General features: G+C 38.3%; 1 protein-coding gene across 1 annotated transcript in view; it reads left to right on the forward strand.

Moving 5' to 3' along the window:
* LOC309646883 (uncharacterized protein C8orf34 homolog) overlaps positions 1–18,218 on the forward strand; it is a 351,104-nt gene that overhangs the window by 170,291 nt on the left and 162,595 nt on the right. Inside the window, 1 exon segment of the mRNA XM_082433666.1 lies at positions 16,152–16,287. Within this exon segment, the coding sequence (XP_082289792.1) occupies positions 16,152–16,287 (136 nt within the window).

An 18,218-nucleotide genomic window follows, 5' to 3' on the forward strand; every position in this document is an offset into this window, starting at 1 on the left:
AGTTTGAGAAGGATAGGTGTTAGCTCTTCTCTAAATGTTTGATAGAATTCGCCTGTGAAGCCATCTGGTCCTGGGCTTTGATTTGTTGGAAGATTTTTGATCAGTTTCAATTTCAGTGCTTGTGATTGGTCTGTTTATATTTTCTATTTCTTCCTCGTTCAGTCTCAAAAGGTTGTGCTTTTCTAAGAATTTGTCTATTTCTTACAGGTTGTCCATTTTATTGGCATATAGTTGCTTGTAGTAATCTCTCATGATCCTTTGTGTTTCTGCAGTGTCAGTTGTCACTTCTCCTTTTTCATTTCTAATTTTATTGATTTGAGTCTTCTCCCTTTTTTTCTTGATGAGTCCGGCTCATGGTTTATCAATTTTGTTTATCTTCTCCAAGAACCAGCTTTTAGTTTTATTGATCTTTCCTATTGTTTCCCTCATTCCTTTTTCATTTATTTCTGATCTGATCTTTATGATTTCTTTCCTTCTGCTAACTTTGGATTTTTTTGTTCTTCTTTCTCTAATTGCTTTAGGTGTAAGGTTAGGTTGTTTATTTGGGATTTTTCTTGTTTCTTGAAGTAGGATTGTATTGCTATAATCTTTCCTCTTAGAAATGCTGTTGCTGCATCCCATAGGTTTTGGTTCATCGTGTTGTCATTGTCATTTGTTTCTAGGTATTTTTTGATTTCCTCTTTGATTTCTTCAATGAGCTCTTGGTTATTTAGTAGTGTATTGTTCAGCCTCCATATGTTTGTATATTTTACAGATTTTTTTCCTGTAATTGATATCTAGTTTCATAGCATTGTGGTCAGAAAAGATACTTGATACGATTTCAATTTTCTTAAATTTACCAAGGCTTGATTTGTGACCCAAGATATGATCTATCGTGGAGAATGTTCCATGAGCACTTGAGAAGAAAGTGTATTCTGTTGTTTTTGGATGGACTGTCCTGTAAATATCAATTAAGTCCATCTTGTTTAATGTATCGTTTAAAGCTTGTGTTTCCTTATTTATTTTCATTTTGGATGATCTGTCCATTGATGAAAGTGGGGTGTTAAAGTCCCCTACTATGATTGTGTTACTGTCGATTTCCCCTTTTAGGGCTGTTAGCATTTGCCTTATGAATTGCGGTTCTCCTATGTTGGGTGCATATATATTTACAGTTGTTATATCTTCTTCTTGGATTGTTCCCTTGATCATTATGTAGTGTCCTTCTTTGTCTCTTGTAATGGTCTTTATTTTAAAGTCTATTTTGTCTGATATGAGAATTGCTACTCCAGCTTTCTTTGGATTTCCATTTGCATGGAATATCTTTTTCCATTCTCTCACTTTCAGTCTGTGTTTCCCTAGGTCTGAGGCGGGTCTCTTATAGACAGCGTATATACAGGTTTTGTTTTTGTATCCTTTCCGCCAATCTGTGTCTTTTAGTTGGGGCATTTAATATATTTACATTTAAGGTAATTATTGATATGTATGTTCCTATTAGCATTTTTTAAAATGTTTTGGGTTTGTTATTGTAAGTCTTTTCCTTCTCTTGTGTTTCCTGCCTAGAGAAGTTCCTTTAGCATTTGTTGTAAAGCTGGTTTGGTGGTGCTGAGTTCTCTTACCTTTTGCTTGTCTGTATGGTTTTAATTTCTCTGTCGAATCTGAATGAGATCCTTGCTGGGCAGAGTAATCTTGGTTGTAGGTTTTTTCCCTTTCATGACTTTAAATATGTCCTGCCACTCCCTTCTGGCTTGCAGAGTTTCTGCTGAAAGATCAGCTGTTAAACTTGTGGGGATTCCCTGGTATGTTGTTTGTTGCTTTTCCCTTGCTGCTTTTAATATTTTTTCTTTGTATTTAATTTTTGATAGTTTGATTAATATGTGTCTTAGCGTGTTTCTTCTTGGATTTATCCTGTATGGGACTCTCTGTGCTTCCTGGACTTGGTTGACTATTTCTTTTCCCATATTAGGGAAGTTTCAAGTATAATCTCTTCAACTATTTTCTCAGTCCCTTTTTTTTTCCTCTTCTTCTGGGACCCCTATAATTTGAATGTTGGTGCATTTAATGTTGTCCCAGAGGTCTCTGAGACTGTCCTCAATTCTTCTCATTCTTTTTTCTTTATCCTGCTCTGTGGTAGTTATTTCCACTATTTTATCTTCCAGGTCACTTATCTGTTATTGTGCTATTGATTCCTTCTAGAGAATTTTTAATTTCATTTATTGTGTTGTTCATCATTGTTTGCTCTTTAGTTCTTCTAGATCCTTGTTAAATGTTCTTGTATTTCCTCCATTATATTTCCACGGCTTTGCATCATTTTACTATCATTACTCTGAATTCTTTTTCAAGTAGACTGCCTATTTCCTCTTCATTTGTTTGGTTTGGTGGATTTTTACCTTGCTCCTTCATCTGCTATGTATTTCTCTGTCTTCTCATTTTGCTTAACTTACTGTGTTTGGGGGTCTCCTTTTTGCAGGCTGCAGGTTCATAGTTCCTGTTGTTTTTGGTGTCTGCCCCCAGTGGGTAAGGTTGGTTCAGTGGGTAATGTAGGCTTCCTGGTGGAGGGGACTGGTGCCTGTTTTCTGGTGGATGAAGCTGGATCTTGTCTTTCTAGTGGGCAGGACCGAGTCCAGTGGTGTGTTTTGGGATGTCTGTGAACTTACTATGATTTTAGGCAGTCTCTCTGCTAATGGGTGGCCTTGTGTTCCTGTCTTGCTAGTTGTTGGCATAGGGTGTCCAGCACTGTAGCTTGCTGGTCGTTGAGTGGAGCTTGGTCTTAATGTTGAGATGGAGATGTCTGGGAGGTCTTTTGCTGTTTGATATTATGTGGGGCTGGGAGGTCTCTGGTGGAGCAGTGCCCTGAACTCAGCTCTCCCACCTGGCCAGAGCACAAAGACCCTGTCAGCCACACGACTCAGAAGAAATGGGAGGAAAAAAAAGAAAGAAAGAAGGAAAGTAAAGTTATTAAAGCAAAAAATTATTAAAAATAAAAAAATTAAAAAGTAAAAAAAAAAGAAAGTAAGAAGAGAGCAACCAAACCAAAAAACAAATCCACCAATGATAACAAGAGCTAAAAACTGTTAAAAAAAAAAAAAAGAAAAGAAAACCAACAGAACCCCAGGACAAATGGTAAAAGCAAACCTATACAGACACAATCGCAGAAAGAAGCATACACATACACACTGACACAAAGAGAAAAAGGAAAAATATATATATATAGAAAAAAAAAGCAACCAAATCAATAAACAAGTCTACTAATAATAAGCTCTAAATACTAAAGTAAGATAAACATAAAACCAGAAACAAAGTAGATGCAGAAAGCAAACCCCAAGTCTACAGTTGCTCCCAAAGTCTACCACCTCAATTTTGGGATGATTTGCTGTCTGTTCTGGTATTCCACAGATGCAGCATACATCAAGTTGATTGTGGAGATTTAATCTGTTGCTCCTGAGGCTGCTGGGAGAAATTTCCCTTTCTCTTCTTTTTTCGCACAGCTCCTGGGGTTCAACTTTGTATTTAGCTCTGCCTCTGCATGTAGGTCACCTGAGGGCATCTGTTCCCCACCCAGATGGGACGGCGTTAAAGTAGCAGCTGATTAGGGGGCTCTGGCTCACTCAAGCCAGGGGGAGGGAGGGGTACGGAACGTGGGGCGAGCCTGTGGCAGCAGAGGCCAACATGACATTGCAACAGCCTGAGGAGCGCTGTGTGTTCTCCTGGAGAACTTGTCTCTGGATCACGGGACCCTGGCAGTGATGGGCTGCACAGGCTTCCAGGAGGGGAGGTGTGGATAGTGACCTGTGCTTGCACCCAGGCTTCTTGTTGGCTGCAGCAGCAGCCTTAGTGTCTCATGCCCATCTCTGGTGTCCGCGCTGATATCCACAGCTTGCGCCCATCTCTGGAGCTCATTTAGGTGGTGCTCTGAATCCCCTCTCCTTGTGCACCCCGAAACAATGGTTTCTTGCCTCTTTGGCAGCTCCAGACCTTTTCCCGGACTCCCTCCTGGCTAGCTGTGGCGCACTAGCCCCCTTCAGGCTGTGTTCACGCAGCCAACCCCAGTCCTCTCCCTGGGGTCTGACCTCCAAAGCCTGAGCCTCAGCTCCCAGCCCCGACCCGTCCCAGCGGGTGAGCTGACAAGCCTCTCGGGCTGGTGAGTGCTGGGCGGCACCGATCCTCTGTGCGGGAATCTCTCTGCTTTGCCCTCTGCACCCTTGTTGCTGTGCTCTCCTCCGTGGTTCCAAAGCTTCCGCCCCCCCCCCCCCCCCCCCGCCGCCCACCCCCTGTCTCCGCCAGTGAAGGGGCTTCCTAGTGTGTGGAAGCTTTTCCTCCTTCACAGCTCCCTCCCAGAGGGGCAGGTCCCGTCCCTATTCTTTTGTCTCTGTTTTTTCTTTTTTGTTTTGCTCTACCCACGTACGTGGGGAGTTTCTTGCCTTTTGGGAAGTCTGAGGTCTTTTGCCAGCGTTCAATAGGTGTTCTGTAGGAATTGTTCCACATGTAGATGTATTTTTGATGTATTTGTGGGGAAGGAGGTGATCTCCATGTCTTACTCGTCCGCCATCTTGAAGTTCCCCCAGCACTATTGCCATTTGGGGCTGGATAATTCTTTGTTGTGAAGGGCTGTTCTGTACCCACTAGATTCCAGTGGCATCCACCCCCCACCCTCCTTTAAGTTATGACAACCAAAAATGTCTTCAGGTGGTGTCCTGTGTCTCCTTGTAGTGGAGGGAGGAATAAATCACCCATGGTTGAGAACCACTGCCTTGGAGGGTTGTTTTGTGGAGCAAAATGAAATGTGACATCTCAAAGCACCTAAAAGGGTTCTTAAAATGTAATAGGGACTCAACAAATGATGGTTTTCCTCTAAAATTTGGCATTGGAGAATAGTATCTTACACATGGAGTTAACTCAGTGTAAGTCTGCTGAAACATGGAAGACAAATAATCCTGTGTTAATAATAATAATTTATATAGCTACTAATTTGATTAATCATTTGTTACAGGTATTTGTGTGTATACATAAAGGGTGACCCTCACCTCTAAAGCCAGACCTATCAGGCTTCAATTGCTGTCTCTTCCAATTAATACTGTGTGCTCTGGTGAAGTCCTTCACACTTCCTGAGGGACTTTATCTGTAAAATACCTTATTAATAAAATGGAGTAACAGTGACATGTATATCATGGTGTTGGATGATTCAGTCACTCATTCATTCAATGTATACCTATTGAGCATCTCTTATGTTCCAGGTATAGGAAATGTGAGACAGTCTCTGCCATGTTGAGAATTCGTTAGTGAGGAATCAAATGATGAACAAATAAATTAAAAATGTAATAATTCCAGGATGTAACAGTTGTTCTGAAGATAAAGAGAGGTAACAAGGATAAAGAATAATAGAAGATGCCCTCTTAGAGTAGTCAAGGAAATCCCCTCTTATAAGGTGGTATTTGAGCAGAGACTTGAATGAAGGGAGAGAAAGACAGTATGGTCATATCTGGGGCAAGGGCACCCAAGGGAGAAAACACAGCAAGTGCAGAGACATGAAGATATTAATGATCTTGGATTGTTCATGGCACAGGAAGAGGCTAGGGTTGCTATAGGGAGTATATTGCGTAGTCAATTGTGACTATAGTGAATAGTATCAATTCACTTGTAGATTTTTATGTTTTTTTTCTTATCACCAAGTACTCTTTTTTAGGAAACTCAAAAATTTATATAATGTAGGAAGTGAGATGAGGTTCTTAGGTGGTATCATCCTGCTTGACATGTTATTAAAGAACAGTTCCATAGAGGCAACTATCCAAGAAAATGGAACAAGATGAAAATAATCTTGTCGAATTTAATGTGTGGTGGCAACGTTTTGTGGCTTGAAGTGTAAGGGATGAGAACAGCATGTGAATTCCAAGAAAGCATCACAGAATGGAAAGTGGATTTACAACGTGTCAGACAGGGTGGCAACATCTTGTGGCACGTGGCTCGTATCTCGGTGATGAGAACGGTGTGTCCTGTGACTGCTTCTCGCCTGTGGCACACCACAAGGGAGAAGGAGTTGGCAGCCACGTCCAAGATACATCAGCAGTAAGTTTAGCATATGACCAGCCACGATCTTCTTTTTTTATTTTTCCTAAAAATATGATTCTTTTTTTACTTATCCCAAAGGGCTCTACATAAAACAGAAATGAAGGAAGATTGAAGGAGAGAGGATAGGAGGCAGTTATGAGACTTAACATCTTTTTTAGACTAACCATATTGGACTTAGGATCCCAACACATGTGACAAGCATACTAAAGTACTTTTTTATATTTTATTTTTACTTTTTAACATGCGTTTAGTTGGTTAAAATTTGCTTCATTGAGAATATTGCATGGTGAGTCAAAAATCTCAGTATCAACAAGCGCAAAGTTCAGAGGAGGGTAGCCAAGTACAAAGGAAATAAAATGGAGAACAGTTGAAGCGAAAGAAGTCTACTCTGTTGAGGCTTTAGTGAAGGAAGGGTACTATCAAAACTGAAGACTTAAGCAAAAAGAAAGTTAGAATACAAGAAAAGAAAGAGGAAAGGCGGGTGATGGTGGGAGGCGTTCACCACCAAGACTTGTTACACTTGAAATCCAAGTAAAAGGTAAACTAAAAATAAATTCTGAGTTTAATCACTAACCTCATAGCAATTTAGTTTTATGTGTTTGTGTCATGTGTGGGAAGTCAGCTGACTTCAGGCAGAATCACCTTTACTAAAGACAAGTTTAGAGCATGGATACCGAAACTGTATAGTATTGGGATTATAGCAATTAGTGTATGAATTTATCATACTCTCTCCAAAGGGCTTATTTTGAGTTAGGAAATTATGTAATTAATGCAGAAACACTTATCAAAATGAGCTCAGTTGACACTTGTGGTCTGGATCAAGAATAAAAATATCATCCAGTATGGTATAGGGTGTAATTATTAGGTTTATGGTCAAAAGTTCATTAGCAAGCAACAAATTGATACAGTGCACATAGGAACTTCCCAACATAAGACCTTATTTATTTAACACAGAGCCTATGGGAACATAAAAATTATATTAAATAGCATTCATAAGTAGTTTAGAAACAAACAAAAAAATAAGTGTTAGTGTGATGTATCACCTATAATGGCTGAAACGATGCTTACTGTAACATAATGGTACCTAATAGGGTAAGTAATCATTCCATAACTAAACCATTGGGATGAGAAATGCTTTCTCACTATTGAGAGAGAGAAATGATACGAGTGCTTTAGCCAGAGACATGTCCCAGGGGAATTAAAATTAAGTACACTTTTAAATGGTGGTTAAAATGATGAGCTCTGCAAGATTTTGTATGATTTTCATTAAAAAATTACATATTTTACCCATCATCCTACCAAAATTAATAATCTATCTAATCCCAGCCTTTTAGATTAACCAGCCTTCCTTGCCTTGCTCATGTCGACACTGTGAACCCTGTGCTTGGTTTGCCTCATTTCTGTTTTCCAGTTCTATTCCTGAACGCCTCTACTTAGCTCTGCTCATCTCCTGTCTGTGGCCTCCCCCTCCTACCCCTCAAGTCTGGTCCTTGGTGCTCCTCCTCTGGCTGTGTCTGGACTTCTGTGTTGGTCACGAGGTGTCCTCACTTCAATTAGGGCTGTAACCAAGATTTCAGTCATACCAGACAGTCTGCTTATCTAACCTCACCTGAAATGAGTCCACATGCCGGGAATTTCAGTTATTTTTAAAATAAAGAGACTTGTTCACAACGTCTATCTGTCAAACCTTTAGAGGGTGACAAAAGTTTCAGTAGGAAGTCAATTTTTTTGTGTATACAATATAATCTTTTGAATTTGTGGTAGGTGCAAATTGAGGAAAATATAGATGTACTCTGATGCAGAAATCAGACTTTAAGTAATGTTTGGGTTTAAATTTGTTAGAAGCACTAGTATTTTCTTACAGACTGGAAGGAGAAAACCACTCCCAGATATCTTAATTTTTCTAACAGAGAAGCCTTCACAGTTTATGTAATGATGGGTTCAATTAACACAAGTCTTGTGATTCATTTGCAATCTAAGCGAACAAGTTCCAGCCCATAAATTTTTACAGATGTTTGTGATCATCATGTATTTGGCTGTTGATGGTCAAAGAAATTAAACAGGAACTGGTAGCTAACAAAAAATATCTCAGAAAGTTTTTTGCTCTTTTCAGTTAACAATAGAAGACAAAGAACGAATGTAAATTTAAGTTTACATAAACGTTTTCCCTAACCTACTGGCCAAATCACTTTCTTTGTTTATTGATCTCATGTGGTCAAGGAAAGTAAATATTCTGTAACCTACTCTCTCTCATTAAAAAGGGAAACTTCAACTCAGCTTTTAAATTCCACCAAACTTTTAAAAATGCAATGCTAACTTAAATTTTTTAAACTAAGTTTATTCTAAAAAATTCCAGCCTATAATTTCTCATGTCTGCCATTTTGTTCTTATCAATTATGAATCTAGTTAAGCCATACTACACTGATATACTGAGAAAGAAAACCGAACTCATATTGGAGGCATGATTGTAGAAATAGAGAACCAATAGAAGCATGGCCTCAACATCCTTCTTCCACCTTTCAACCAGAATTTATCCCAGCAAAGTGAATTATGTTTTGCTCTCAATTCTTTCTTTCCCTTTTTTAAGGAAATAGTTTAGCTGTCTCACATAACAAAAAAGTATTCATAAATATTTTATTAAAACCTGTCTAATTTCTTATATGTTTTCTTAACATTTGTTTTATTTTTTTAATAATTCACTCAGCATATATAACATCTGTTTAAAATATTTGACCAAATCAGCTCTATCGACGTAAATCAACCAAACAGTTGCAATACAGGGAAAAACTGCCATATAATTCTTGTGTAACCCATCACTGAATCACTGTGAAGGGACTTATGTTTGGAAAGCTTTTAATTTTTGTTCCTAGAAACAGATGTGAAAATTCACTCATATCCCACATTGTCTAGTTCAAGCAGCTGTAAATTATTTCATGGATTACACTTGAATGAAACGAATGTCCTGGGATTATTTCATCTAGGCAGCTGTTATTTCCTTAAATTAAATGAAAACAATTCTTTGCTTGATTAATTCTTGGTTATTTGGATTGCATAAAGATAAAGTGCTCATGTCTTTAGTCATAAATTAGTTCATTTTTCTCTATAGTAACCCTGTGATTCAAAAGATGCATCACAAGTTTATCGGCTACCTTTAAAAATAAATTACTGCTTTGGGCTTTCTATTGTGAAAAAGAATAAATATGGTACTCTTCTTTTAAATATAATATTCATATATAATGCACACATTTCACTTGTAAAGAGAGTTAGACATAAGAAGTGTCACTGCTTGATTTTAACTGCTGGGCTGATAATTCTATCAACTTTTCTCAGCCATATGGTCTATAGCTTCATTCCATACTCCATTACTCCAGACTTGCCCTTCTAACTGCCTACCAAACATCCATATGGATATCTTGACGATAGCTCCATCTAAGCATGTGTGAAACCAAAGATGTTATCTCTTCCTATATTCCCTGAAAGTGGTAATATGGAGAAACCTGCAAGGATTTCACATGCAGTTATTCACGACAACCTGTTGAATCTTCCTCTGAAATTACCTTCTGATGCATTTCTCTCTCTTGCTACTGTTACTTCCTTACCCCAGGCCCTCAGCAACTGATACATCCATTACGGAGGATACAGGCTTCTTCCCGCCTCGACTCCTTGTTTCCAGTTTTCACTTTGCCAAATGGCTGTAGGCAAGTGCAACACATGTATTCCTTCAAAAACCAATTTTCCAAAAGCGAATTCCACATAAAGATCAACTTGTCAAACAGTTGATTAACCAAGTTTATCAAATTATACAAAAATCTTCTCTTGAGACAGGTGTCTGATAAGTGCTCTGAGTGATGTCTCAGGGGAGCTCAGGCCTATCATTTGCAGAAAAAAAAAAAGTCTTGTAGTCAGCAAATATCAGTGAATGCCTACCCTGTGCTACACACACTTCTAAGACAGTGAGATTACAATAGTAAGTGAGAAAAACTTATTTCCTATCCTACACACACTTCTAAGACAGTGAGATTACAATAGTAAGTGAGAAAAACTTATTTCCTATCTCTAGTTATCAGAAAAGCAATTTTGTAAATTTAGAAAATTGTTTATTTCAATAAGTACATCTACAATGATCTCTATAAAACACAGATTAAATGACTCTATCTCCCTTCATCATCTGAGACTAAACTCTTTTCCAGTATTACATTCTTCTATCCCTATACATCTCAGGTTATGGTCATATAGCTGTATAACTTTCCATGATATACTATGTCCCTTCAAATCTCTGCTTTTTCATGTTCTTACATCCCTCTGAAGAGTCCTTTACCACCTGGCGTGGCTTGTATACTTTTACTCAACTGTTACCTAATTATTCAACTTCCTAATAATTCCTTTATCATTTAGGTTTCAGTTAGAAAACTGAAACTAATCTACATGATTAAAATAGAATACTGTCAAGTGCTGACAGATAAAATTTGGCAGTTTCGTGGGTTTGTTTTTAACTTCAGTTAAGTTGATTTTTTATATGTTTTCCATAACATATAAAACATTTATTTTTGTTTTTTTTCTGGGATAGAGCTGATCACATTACATTATAGTTATCTAACTTCTTAACTAGACATTAACAGTCACTACAGAGTTTGACTTCAAAGTATCGAAATAGAACAAGTATATTTTTAAAAAATTCCCATGAGGTTATTTTTACATAATCTTTCTCTACCACTGTTACCTTAAGAATCGTGAGATTCCTTGATGAAAAAGTATTACTGCTTGCTTCAAAGAAATTTCTAGTTGGCTGGAGTCTCTCCTTAATATTACTGACTTTGGGAACTCTGATATCTCTTCCGTGTGACAGACCTTTAGATATTTGAAGTTTGCCATTTGTGGAGATATGCATTTAGCTTGGGGAGCATATTTGGCTTTCTCTGCTTGGTTCTGAGTTGAGCAAAAGGAGGGGATCTGGCCTCTATGAACCAGGTCCTGAGTGCTTTGGGCCAACTGCTGCAGAGGTTGTGATTTGGCTTCACTGATCGTTTCCATCAGAGGTTGTGGGTCACTGTTCTAATGTCATATATGATCTTTCCATTGTCTTTTTGTACGTCCAGTCTCTCAGTCCTCTCTTTTAGTCACTCTCTCCCTGGCAGGAAGTTGGCCAAAAGACAAGACTCAAGATCTAAATCTTCACTGCTTCATGATTGTCGACTTGTCTCCGTAGTCAGTTTTATCACGAGAGCTTCTTAATCTTTTCGGTGTTGTATTAAAATGGTGATCATCTGATGAGAGAGTGGCTGCATAAAAGCATATAAGACTCTGGATAGAGTTCAGTGGACTGGCATCATGACCACTATGACAAAAACAAGAGCAATTAAAAGTGTGTTTAAGATGCTTCAGAACCAAGAACCCCAATTATCCAACCAAGGCTAAGAGAACAATCCCACAGGTCATAAAGATCAGCCTTGGTGAGCCAAGTAGCTTTTTCCTTAAAGTGATAGATAGCCTTTTCTACCTTACCTGTTTCATTGAGCCAAGTATAGCAAGAACTCTTAGCAATTGCACAGGTACTATCGTGACTAGTGAACAGGAAATCTAGATTGTCCATCACTGCTCTTGCCAAGGAATTGAGACTGATCTGTATTCCGTCTGAGGTAGAGGTGATATTATTTATAACTTCTGCCAGAATTAAAATGATCTATGTCTCATAGCCTTTTGTTTGTATGATTCTTATTATTGGAAGCACTGCTTTGATTGTTTGCATAAACGATAAGTCAGTAACTCCCCCAGGTAAAGTGCCTAAATAATTGAGGGTAACCTCATTTTGGAGCACACATCTGAATTTCCTGCTTTGATGACTTATAGAATTAAGGTGTCTGTGCACAGATAAGTTTTGGAATACTGTTTCTAAAGTGCATGAAATATTAATTTGAGACAAGCAAAACTAGCCATCCTGGTTGCAGAGAAAGTAGTATCTGGTAGGAATACATGGATATCCAGGAAAAAAGAAATTATTCATAACATGAAGTTGAAACCAAGACCTTACATTAGCCTGTTTACACATTTGTATCTATATTAGTCTCTTCCAGATACTAAGTAATTGGCCCATCATTCCAGGAAATTCTGAATTCAAATTTAGAATTACCTAGGGTCTAATTGATAGTTTGTAATATTTTTTTCTTTATCTGTGAGAGGGCATTGCTAAGAAAGTAGCAAATGACCTTGTTTAAGGTCATTTGTCCACGTAAGTGCAAGTGAAATGCCATTGGCTGTAATTCTCTTTGATCTCATTTGTTGAGACTGGAAATAGCCCTAGGTTTTTACCATGGAGGTCTGGTGAGGAATGGCATATCCAGCAATCAGTAAGCTTGAAGGGTACTATTTGGGAAATCTGAGATTGGTGTTAGAATAATTATGCTCTGATCTAACAATTTTAGTAAGAAGGAAATAAAGGAAGAAGGGCCATTATGGGTGGGTGATAACCAGGGGTCTGTAGAAATTAGAAGAAGAATGTAAATAAGCAGATAAAAAACAAAATAGTAATTAGGCAAGGTTTTGATCCAATATCTTGTGCAGAAGCTGTCCACTATCTGAGGTCATCGGATTGTTCTGAGGATCTTGGGTCATCTGTCTACTGTGAAGATCAGCTGCTTCTAGAGAATCTTCATTTTGAGGTCCCCTATTAGAGTGGGCTTCCAATTTGGTTGGTTCTGGATTGTTTCTTTAGTTGTGAAATGTGAGCCCAAGGATTTACTCCAGGGAGCTTTCCTTTTGTATTTGTTGTTAACAATATCTGATAGAATCCCTTCCAATGAGGTTCAAGAGCAACTTTTCTCTGATGTATCTCCCAACAGATGAAATCTTATGGTTGAATGTCATGAAGAGGCTGTTTAATATGTTTGAATGCAACCTTAACCTGTTAGTGATAGGACTGAGTATAGTCCATGAGTCTCTGGCAACATTTTGCGATGTCTACATGCATCAGGGCAGAGTATAGTATTGTAGGTAAAATCCTGATGCTCTTGGGCCTTCCAGTAACTAGTTCACAGGGAAATAAAGAATGTGTTCTCTAGGGAGTGGACCATATTGGCATAAGGGTGGGTGGGAGTACCTTTGACCAAGGGAGCTCAAGGGTTTCTGAAAGTTTTGTTAATTTTATTTCAAGATGTGTTTGATTCTTTTCACCTTTCAGAAGTTTGTAGGTGATAAGAGCAGTGTGGTTTCTGAGTAAAGGGTAATACTTTACAGAGTTTTTTTGGTTTTTTTTTAATAATATTTCTTGTGAAGTGTGTGTCTTGGTCACTTGATATAAAAGTTTATATTCCCAAGATTGGAATCACAAAATCGACGAGCTTTTTAGCAACTGTGAAGATTATAGCTTTTTGGCAAAGAGATGTTTAAACTCACCCTGAAATTATACAGACATTCAATAACTAAAATATATTCAAATCTCATGAAAAGTAGAAGCTATATAAAATACATCATGAGGTGTTCAAAGGACCTTCGAAGCTTTGGTTCCTGGTCATTTCCCACATTCACAGGTTGTCTAGAGTTATGCTGTTGACAAGTGCATGTGACTTAAAAATGACCTCAGCTGTCTTTTTAAAGTTTCCCCAGCCATGTTGATTTAAGATAGTAACCAATTTATCTGTACCATGATGAGTAGTTTCATGGAGAAATTTAGCTAATATCGATTTGAAACCGTCTAGTGCCACCAAGCAGCTGTCTTGGGAGCACCTGAGATGATCTGAGTGAAGCCAGAACCACTTTTTTTTTCCATTTTTCTTTTCAAAATGAGGGGCTAAATATTGATATTTTATAATGGTTTCTTTGAATTCCTTTAAGGATTCATCCTTTAAGAGTTTCGATGGGATCAAAACCGTTGTTAAGGCTGCTTGTTTGGCAAAATGATCTGCTGGAGTATTTCTTTTAGCTTCCATGTTATTTCTTTTTTACAGCAGCTACCTCTTTATGAAGTAAGAGTGCATCTAAAAGTGTGTTAAACATCTTGTCCATTTTTGATGGGGGTTCCAGCAGAGATGACCCTTTGTTTCCAAAGCATCCCAAAGTCATGGTTTTTTTAAAAAAGCATGCCTGATATATATTTACTCTGTGGTCTTTGGCTAGTTGATAAGCTCAAGGAAGGGCAGTGGCTTTGCCCTTTGGGCTGATTTTTCCCTCGGGTAGAGGACTGTATTCTACAGGCAAGCTTAAATTGGTGTTAGCGTGTTCTGCTCCAGTTTCAAGTTTTGAGGTATGATCTGTCAACAAATAACATTAGGTCAGAGTTTTCAACGGGAGTCCTTAAAAACACTGAATGAGGTATAGCGAGTTCCTAATTGAGCTAAGAAAACGTTAAGGTTCCCTTCCCCTGGTGGGGGGAGGAGGGTGGGCAAGTCAGGGTGTCTCAGTGGTGAATAGTGGTGAATAGTGAATAGTGTGAGGAGGAGAGACTAACAGAATCTCATGGGAGGCTAATTAGCTAACTGAAAAGTGTTGTGTGTTCTCAGGCAGTAGTACTGTCTGCCGCATGACATGAGGAACCATGAGAAGAGAGGGGCGCTTATAACTAGTTAAGCAGAAGCAGCGAGTTTTGAAGGGGTGGCTATTACCCCACAACAAGGGGACTATACCTTTACAACTGGGTCAAGATGATGAGTTTTTTTTTTTTGACTCCCATGAAGTTAAGTTGAACCTCTAAGGACACACCCAGATTGCTCATATGCAAGTAGATTAAAGGATTTCATTTGGGGTTGCCTGTGGAAGTAGTGTGTTGACTAATCTTCTTCAGATAACAGAAGGTGTGTTTATGGCTTAGACTAGTCACAATCTCAGGAAAATTTGGCACTTGTTTGCCATATTCAGTTGTTAGAAACAAAATTCAGCTGAGTAGATGATTCATGAATCAGGCAGCATCCAATCTAGCAGGAGGAAAGGAACTCCAAGGAGCTGTACAAAATGAAAGACTTTTATAGACAGAAGGCAGTGGATGCAGGAAGCTATACTAGCAAACAACAGGTTGGTCGTGGCAAGGTCACTTTCCTTTAAGGGACAGCAGGGGTCTATCAGGCAAATTAACTCACTAGTGCTGACCAGGTGATTCCTGATTGTTTAGGATTCCATTGCTGAGAGAGCTTAAACTGTGATTAAATTAAGTATCAGTTTGGTAACGTGGGCTTAGCATAAGCAACTTCGTTATGGGCCTGTTGTCTTATTTTTAACACAGCTAGAAATCCTCTCGATTGTTTTGTGAGAGGTCTAAGATGTTTGGATAGTCTACAGCCTTATCAGGAAAGAGCGATTTCCCTTCTTATATAGGTAGTAACCTCAATCGTGGATTATGTTTTGGCAAAATTATAATTTATCTTTTGAAACTTTATGTCCCTCTTTTGCTAAGGCTGAGAGCAAGTAAATAGAATCCTTTTTACAAGATTCCTTATCCTCTGAATAAAGCAAGAGATCATGTACAAATTGCATCAGGACTAAATTACAAGAGAAACAGACTTTTTAAGTGTTGATTGAGGGCCTGGAAAAAATAGGAGGCTTCAGTGAACACCTGGGGTGTGACTATACCGGTATACTATTGTCCTCCCAAGGTGCAGACAAAAAGGAATGGTTTAGAATGAAAAAAGAGAAGGCTTCAGGTATATTGTGATTGGAGGGTGTTGGATGGGGAAGCTCAAGGCAGGCAAATTAGAAATGAATGACCTTGTGTGATTGGTTTGGGAGCATATTTGTCTTCCTCTGGATTGTTCTTAGTTGGAAGGGGGCAGTCACTGACTAACTCCTGACCATTTGGGGCCAATTGCTGTAGAGATTATGGTTGACTTCTGTGAGTGGTTACAACAGAAGTTGTGGATCCACGTCCCACAGTCATATATGGTCTGCCCATCGTCCAGACAGATGCATCTCTCACCATTTTGCTCCTGTAAATCTTCTCATGTAATCTTCTCCAACTACATCTAGAAATAATTTGAAAACTAATTGATGCATGAGGTAAGATTTTTGCAAAGTGGAAATATAATGTTTTGCTAACCAACTACTGGCAGATATCTGAAAACCTGGACTTTTCTCCTTCATTCTATTAGAGTTAATTTTTTTCTCTGCAATTGTTTATGTTGTTACAGAGGATCTTGATGATTTAAGAATGGAGGGAGTAACTACCCTGGTACCTTCTGGGAACAAATTTAACCAAGGTCGAGCTACTCACTCTGCTGAACCTCAGGCCAAAGTCACACTGAACATCTGTTCAAGGTGTGCCAGGTAAAGCAAATAATAGGTATATCTTTGTATAAACATGATATTGATTTTTTTAAATGTAAGATTTTGATGCAAAGGGTGTACTCCTCTGTGTTAAGAAAATCTTTTCCTTCTGGTTATCTTTTGTGCTGACATTGACAAGGGAGTTAGTTGTACAGTTTATCCTTGTGCCCAATGCCACTCAGACCGACAATGAATCAAAGCGTTTAGATTGTCTTTACTTCACAGCTGGAGACTATTTTAAGACTTTCTGTCTCTGAATTTCCTTTGCTGTCTGCCCTTCTGTTCCTTTTCAAAGGAAGATTCAAGGGGCTCTAAAAGTTCAAAGCCACTCTAAAGCACCTGCATAAAGGACAGTTTGCCCAGGTACAGTTTTAGATCTGATATTATTGGCCTCTTAACGTGCTCCTCATCCTGTTCACCTCCTGGAAAGAATTTAATCAGCTTGATGCCTTTCAGTGTTGGCAGCTGAAAGCAATCTTGCATACACTGTATGTGGCCAAAGAAGTAGTTTAAGTTACTGCCAAGTCAGCTCCCGGTGCTGGTCTAGCAGAAACTCACCAAATAGCTAGAATTCATTCTTTTGTAGGAACTAAATCTCATTTGCAAAGAGACTTTTAAGCCTGTTTAAATGATAAAACAAGCCTTCTAACCCTTATGTAAATGGTGCAGATTAGCAAGAACAATGAGCTGGCTGGCCAGTTTTATCTCCTTTTCTTTATGTCTCGCTGTTCTATTGTACAGTTTGAGAGGGGATTAGTGGCTTGGAACTGGGTGTGGGGGGGAAGTGTAGGAAAATCAAATCTGATTTTTGTAGCTTTTCCTTGCCTTTACCCCTTTGGAATTTTAATTTTAATTGTCATAGGCTTAGAAGAATAAAAAGAAATAGAAATAAAAATAAATAGAAAATCAGGGGGTATTATTTGAACCATAAGAGAAATGGCATAGCACAGTGAAAACACCAATGGAAACGTTGCTTCAGACAAGTAATATTTGGATGGATTGATTTTTTGATTAGGGCTGTGAAGAAAACGGCTAATATTTATGTGATGATATTTAGGCATCCTGAGTGTGCAAGGTCATCTGTGGAAGAGTTGTTTGGCAGTTTAAAAGAACTTTATAGTGTATTTGTACATTTACAGTTTGACTGGAGAGAGGTTGGTGCTTGGTCCTTGGTCCTTCATATTATTTGTAGAAGATTGGGATATGAGGTGTTTTCTTTTTGAAAGGAAATCCTATGAAAACGGTATGTTTTACTAAAGTATTGAGGATTTGAATTGGGAAAGGACCAAACCCATTCATAGCCCTAAATTATTTACATTCAGTTTCCCAGTGATAAGTTAGATTATAAATTACAAGCCACCTGCATTTAAGGTAAACTCCTAACTGAAATTTTTGAATAATGATTACATTTATTGTGTTCTTTCTGTGTTACCAAAGTACACAGCTAGTGAGTGGCAAAACAGTTTCAAACCCAAGCAATATAGCTTGATAGTCTGCCTGCTTAGTTGTTTTGTTTTATTGCTAAACACCAAGCTATTGTCTGAAGTTGAAGAAGGAAGCCTAAAATAGATAGAAATGATGAGCTACAAAGAGATTTAGGTGTCTGAAGTGCTGCGAGTTCATGATTGCCTTGATGGAGAATAAGGCAATACTGTACTTTCAAAATCAAGATTGATTCAGGGAAATCAATGGAAGAAGTATGGTAGAAGACACTAGGCTGTTGATTTTAGAGTAGCTGCTGTAGCCAGAGTTTAGAGTGGAAGAAAAACTAATATCAGTTGTCAAAAACTGTGAGGAACCTGAAAATTTACTCTATTTGCAACCTAATACTGTTTTATGATGCTGGCAAAAGACATGAAACTCCTGGGTCAGAGACCAAGGACTTAGTACTCATGAGAGTAACAACTGTCAGAGTATTAGCATTTTCATTG

This window comes from Balaenoptera physalus (genome assembly GCF_965194825.1).
Source record: "Balaenoptera physalus genome assembly, chromosome: 17".
Taxonomy (NCBI): Eukaryota; Metazoa; Chordata; class Mammalia; order Artiodactyla; family Balaenopteridae; genus Balaenoptera; species Balaenoptera physalus.